Source organism: Lampetra fluviatilis, chromosome 24 (assembly GCF_964198595.1).
Source record: "Lampetra fluviatilis chromosome 24, kcLamFluv1.1, whole genome shotgun sequence".
Classification (NCBI taxonomy): Eukaryota; Metazoa; Chordata; class Hyperoartia; order Petromyzontiformes; family Petromyzontidae; genus Lampetra; species Lampetra fluviatilis.
Genome location: NC_136298.1, coordinates 3090786 through 3097383, shown reverse-complemented (window position 1 = coordinate 3097383; position 6598 = coordinate 3090786). Strand labels below are relative to the sequence as shown.

Genomic DNA, 6598 nt, shown 5'->3' with positions numbered 1-6598 from the left:
CACCCCCCTTGTGATGCAGGCAGACGACAGCGACGACGTCACAGATGGAGGCGGTGACGAAAGAGGTGGGAGACGAGTCACAGCGACCCAGAGATGACAGTGGCACCCAGAGGTCGGAGACCAATGCGAGACCGAGAGGCAGTTGATGATGGTGGTGATGGTGGTGACGATGTATGCATTGAGTAATACGCCGTGGCCGTGAGATGTTATCTCCCTCGCCGAGTATGCTGTTAGTTCGTGGGTTCGATCGCGACCCTGATCGCCTGTGGTATATTTTGAGTTTGCATGTCTCTTTCTCTCTCTCTACATGGTCGCGTGGATATTCTCCAGAATCCTCTGGGGGTTTTTACCTCCACATTTAGATTGAACATGCGTTTAGATTATTTTGGGCTGCTATAAATTTCCACACGGCAAGCCACTTTTCGTTCGTCTGTGGCCAGGTGGCTTCTGAAAATCAGCAAACAGCTCAGTGGGCCGTACCTGATAAAATAGAAGAGCTTAGTTTAAGTTTAGTCTAAAAGTTATGAGGTCGAGCAGGAAGAAGGAAGCAATGCGTGATGAATGAACGCTAATGGTTCGTAAGAATTATGATCCTAAAATTGCGTTGTGTTGAAAAAATACATCTCAATTTAGATGTTTGTCGCTGAACGGAATCCACACCTTTAAGGGGGTGCCCTTGCCAATCGCGTCTGGGTTGAGACAACACCAATCGCGTCTGGGTTTACACAACAGCATTTGTTTAGCTGGCCTGGGGCTGCCGATGAGACTCACCCAAGTGGACACCGGACCAAACACGAGCGCACCGTGTTCACGTGCCGCGTTGGGGACGGGAGCGGCAGGGCAGCAGCTTAGCAAGAAGCTTCGACATGAGAACCCGGCCGCCCGGGTTCGATTCCCCACCCGGGCTGACGCTTCAAGCGGTCCTCGGCTGACCCTTCAATCCCTCCCTCCGATCACCTTCCTGTACTGACCAGCGCGGTGAAGTATGGTTAAGCAACCAACACAATCACAGCGCGCGGGGGAACGGCGGGGTGGAGGGGGCACGGTTCGCGGAGGGAGCATCGGGCTACACATTTGTACACACGAACGTTTGCGTCTACATGTTCACTTTCATTTACGTTGCCGAGTTTCACGACGAACTATGGGGCGACGGGGTAGGGGGTGAAGGTTGCAGCACGGCCGCTGCACAACGCCGCCGCCGCCACCGCTACTGCTTGGGCGGCTGATGGCTCGTGGCTAGCGCGGCGTGCAGTCCGTTCACGTAGCCGCCCCCCTCCTTGTGCGGGGCGACCGCCGCCGCTGCGGCCGCCGCGGCCGCCGCGGCCGCCGCGGCCGCCGCCGCCGAGCCCTGCACGTGCGGCAGGAACTGGTGGTACTCGAGCTGCGGCCTGAGTCCCACGTGGGGCAGCAGGGCGCTCGCCGCGGCCGCCGCCGAGTACGGGTTCATGAAGGCGGCGGCCAGCCCGCGGCCCTGCGCCTGCGCGTACGCCAGCCGCAGGGGGCTGAAGCCCAGCGGGGGTCCCCCCAGGGAGTAGGCGGACGCGTCCGGACCCAGCCGCGACGGCAAGGGCGAGAAGGCCGACTTGAGCCCCGGGAAGGTGGCCGTGGCACCCAAGCTCATGCCGCCGCCGCCGCCGATCGTTCCTCCGCCCCCGCCGCAGCCGCCGCCGACCCCGCCGCTTGCAGCGCCGCCGGCAGCGGCCACGATCCCCTGGTGGTGCGCGCTCAGCATGGCCGCGTGGGAGCCGTGCAGGGACACGGGGATGGCCGTGCCCACGCCGCCGGGCAGGTGGCCCGACGCGGCCGCGGCGGCGGCGGCGGCGGCGGCCAACGGCGAGAAATTTCCGGCGCCGCCGCCGCCCATCCCGCCGTTGGCGGCGTTGGAGGGCCCCCCGGCCCCGGCGCCCTTGAAGAAGTCGAGGTCCCGGTGGTTGAGGATCTGCTCGATGGCGCGCAGGACGTCCCCGGCGCAGCCCTGCAGCACCAGGTCGAGCGCGTCGCGCTGGTGCGTGGGGAACACGCGGCTCAGCAGCTCCAGCTGGGCGCGGCCGCCGGCGCACGGCGCAGAGTTGGACGACGACGACGACGACGAGGAGGAGGACGAAGAGGAGCCGGCGGACGCACGGCACGGGTAGGCCCGGCTCATGATGGCCTGCTCGTCCCTGACCACGACCATTCCGCCTCCGCTGCTGTCAGAGCAGAGCGGTGAACGGTTGGGGTCAGAGGAGAGATCCTTGCCGATGATTACCGGCGAAGAGGAAGCGGGGAGGTACGATGAGGCAGCGGCCGGGGTGGAGTCCCCGGGAGTCGCTCGCTCGGCCCCGGACGACGCGGACGCTGGCCGCTGAACGAGGTGAAGGAGCGAGGAGGATGAGGAGGACGACGACGACGATGACGACGACGCGGCCGCTGCCGCCGCCGCCTGTATAAGTCTGGCCTCTAACGAGGAGACGACGAGTCCGTCCGGCTGGCCGTGGTGAGGTGGTTGGGGAGGGTGAGGGGGTGGAGAGGTGGACGAGGCCGGCGCCGGCGGCCGCAGTTCCGGGGACGAGAGGGTGGACGTGGGCGGGTGGAGGAGGTCAGGGGACGACGCCGTGGCCGAGTCCGTGTCGGTGCAGGCCGGGGTGTCCAGTCGCGGGGACGAGCCGTGGAGCGCGGCGGAGCTGGGGTCAGACTTCTGACGTTTGGGGTCTGTGGGGTCGGAGAGACACAGCGCGCAAACAGTTAGTCCCGCGGCCGCCTGGCGACTCTCCTCTGTTGTTCCCGCGCGTGATGTACGCGTGATGTGCACGTGATGTGCGCGTGATGTACGCGTGATGTACGCGTGTGTGCATGTTGGACTTCTTTCGCACCGTGCGAAGACAACCGTGCTAATCGGCGATGCGGTGGGGAAGGACAACAAACTATACACAAAAAGCAGTTCTACAAAGAAATGAGTTTTCAATTCAGGCGATTTAAAAGTGCATAGCTCCGGTGGCTTCCTAATGAGGGTGGTCTCGATGTTCAGGAGCTCGACGCCAACGTCGAGGTCTACCGCTGCTACTGCTGGGCACGACGAGAGGGCAACAGGAGAGAAAGAGTTTTTGTCAGCTCTGTTGTTCCTCCTCCGTCGAAGGAGTGCAGACCACGGTCACGTTTGCTGTGTGGTCCGAAATGTGGGCTGCATGACCGCAAACGCACCACTGTGGCTCGGATTTTTGTTATTTTCCATTCATTAGCAAAAATAATAATTACGATTTACATCCCGTTTTGTAAATCCGCTGCTGGATGAGGGCCTCCCCACGCCGTGAGAGGCTCGTGGGGGGTTTTCTGAAATTGGCCAAACAACTCAAGACATGATCCTCCTGAAAATGAATCTCGAGACTCAATGAAGCCTTTTTAGATGCCAGTGGTTCTTAACCTGGGGTGCACGCACCCCCTGGGGGTGCGAGATGCTCTTCATGGGGGGTGCGAGGTATGGCCAGATTTGCTTAGACGGTAAATCATCGAAACACAACTAAGGCACGGGCATGTAAGTCCAACGACTTTGTTTCATCGAACCTACGAACTTATTATCATTGTACATTGTTTAGCGTTTGAGAACCAAAGGGGTGCAAGGCTACAGTAAATGTTAAGAACCACTGGTAGATACATACGACGTTAATGTTATCAATGTTGACGGTGTGGTTGACGCTGGCTAGAGTTCGAGTCAAATTTAGTGGTTAAAAGGGGTCATCACAATTGGACTTGGGTGAAAGTAAGGGGTGATTGGTTAGTGCCATGAACGAGGTTAATAGTTGTAAAATCATGGTTATAGTTAGGTGTTAGGGTTGATGGGTTAGGGTAAAGGTTGTGGTTAAAGTTAGGGCTCATTTTAGGCAATAGGGATATGGTTAGAGTTCCAGTTACGGTTTAACCAGACCTCAAACATTAAACGCTGTGATTGCTGTAAGAACAGTTCATTGAAATGTCGAATGGTCACAATTCCACATTCCAATGACAGTGCCAGGCAATCCATACACGACAACCCATTGCTAGGGAGTCAGAATAATAACAAGTGTCTCAGCTGGCGACCTGACACCAGTGCTGGAAATTCCACATTCCCATGACGGCGGCGGGGCGGGAGGGGGACAAGCCCGGAAGATACTAACATCACAAATCAGTTCCGAAAACCTGAAGAGGTCACACTTATCAAATGAGCCGATGTTTTCACAGCACCACAGTCCAAGTCAACATGCAACTATAGGCCGACGTTGGCACGTGGTTCGAAACGTTCATCAAACGTTCATCAAGCGTTGGGTCAACGTTGGCCGAATGTTCCACGTTTCACCGGGGTGTAACAAAATGCAAAGAGAAAGCTCCCAGCCACAATGTTGTCGTCGCTATCGCCACTCAGTCACTCACTAACACACTCAGCCACTGACTAACACACTCACTCAGCCACTCACTAACACACTCACTCAGCCACTCACTAACACACTCAGCCACTGACTAACACACTCATTCAGCCACTCACTCACACACTCACTCAGCCACTGACTAACACACTCACTCAGCCACTCACTCAGCCACTCACTAACACACTCACTCAGCCACTCACTCAGCCACTCACTCAGCCAATCACGAACAAACTCACTCAGCCACTCACTAACACACTCACTCAGCCACTCACTAACACAGCCACTCATTAACACACTCACTCAGCCACTCATTAACACACTCACTCAGCCACTCACTAACACACTCACTCAGCCACTCACTCACTCAGCCACTCACTCACACACTCACTCAGCCACTCACTAACACAGCCACTCACTAACACACTCACTCAGCCACTCACTCACACACTCACTCAGCCACTCACTAACACACTCACTCAGCCACTCACTCACTCAGCCACTCACTCACACACTCACTCAGCCACTCACTAACACACTCACTCAGCCAATCACTAACACACTCACTCAGCCACTGACTAACACACTCACTCAGCCACTCACTAACACACTCACTCAGCCACTCACTAACACACTCACTCAGCCACTCACTCACACACTCACTCAGCCACTCACTAACACACTCACTCAGTCACTCACTAACACACTCACTCAGTCACTCACTAACACTCTCACTCAGTCACTCACTAACACACTCACTCAGCCACTCACACACTCACTCAGCCACTCACTAACACACTCACTCAGCCACTCACTAACACACTCACTCAGCCACTCACTCACACACTCACTCAGCCACTCACTAACACACTCACTCAGTCACTCACTAACACACTCACTCAGTCTCTCACTAACACACTCACTCAGTCACTCACTAACACACTCACTCAGCCAATCACTAACACACTCACTCAGTCACTCACTAACACACTCACTCAGTCACTCACTAACACACTCACTCAGCCACTCACTAACACTCACTCAGCCAATCACTAACACACTCACTCAGCCACTCACTAACACACTCACTCAGTCACTCACTAACACACTCACTCAGCAACTCACTAACACACTCACTCAGCCAATCACTAACACACTCACTCAGCCAATCACTAACACACTCACTCAGTCACTCACTAACACACTCACTCAGCCACTCACTAACACACTTACTCAGCCACTGACTAACACACTCACTCAGCCACTTACTAACACACTCACTCAGCCACTCACTCACACACTCACTCAGCCACTCACTAACACACTCACTCAGCCACTCACTAACACACTCACTCAGCCACTCACTCACACACTCAGCCACTCACTAACACACTCACTCAGCCACTCACTAACACACTCACTCAGCCAATCACTAACACACTCACTCAGCCACTCACTAACACAATCACTCAGTCACTCACTAACACACTCACTCAGCGACTCACTAACACACTCACTCAGCCACTCACTAACACACTCACTCAGCCACTCACTAACACACTCACTCAGCCAATCACTAACACACTCACTCAGCCACTCACTAACACACTCACTCAGCCACTCACTAACACACTCACTCAGCCAATCACTAACAAACTCACTCAGCCACTCACTCAGCCACTCACTAACACACTCACTCAGCTACTCACTAACACACTCACTCAGCCACTCACTAACACACTCACTCAGCCACTCACTCACACACTCACTCAGCCACTCACTAACACACTCACTCAGCCACTCACTCACTCAGCCACTCACTCACACACTCACTCATCCACTCACTAACACACTCACTCAGCCAATCACTAACACACTCACTCAGCCACTGACTAACACACTCACTCAGCCACTCACTAACACACTCACTCAGCCACTCACTAACACACTCACTCAGTCACTCACTAACACACTAACTCAGCCACTCACTCACACACTCACTCAGCCACTCAGTAACACTCACTCAGCCACTCACTAACACACTCATTCAGCCACTCACTAACACACTCACTCAGCCACTCACTAACACACTCACTCAGCCACTCACTTACACACTCACTCAGCCACTCACTAACACACTCACTCAGCCACTCACTAACACACTCACTCAGCCACTCACTAACACACTCACTCAGCCACTCACTAACACACTCACTCAGCCA

At 55.5% G+C, this 6598-nt stretch overlaps 1 protein-coding gene across 1 annotated transcript in view; it reads right to left on the bottom strand.

Annotated features, from left to right (window-relative positions):
* Positions 1–1207: 1207 nt before the first annotated feature.
* DMRTA2 (DMRT like family A2) overlaps positions 1208–6598 on the bottom strand; it is a 40676-nt gene continuing 35285 nt past the window's right edge. Inside the window, exon 2 of the mRNA XM_078867848.1 lies at positions 1208–2691. Coding sequence (XP_078723974.1) covers positions 1208–2691 — 1484 coding nt within the window. The remainder of the gene's footprint in view (positions 2692–6598) is intronic.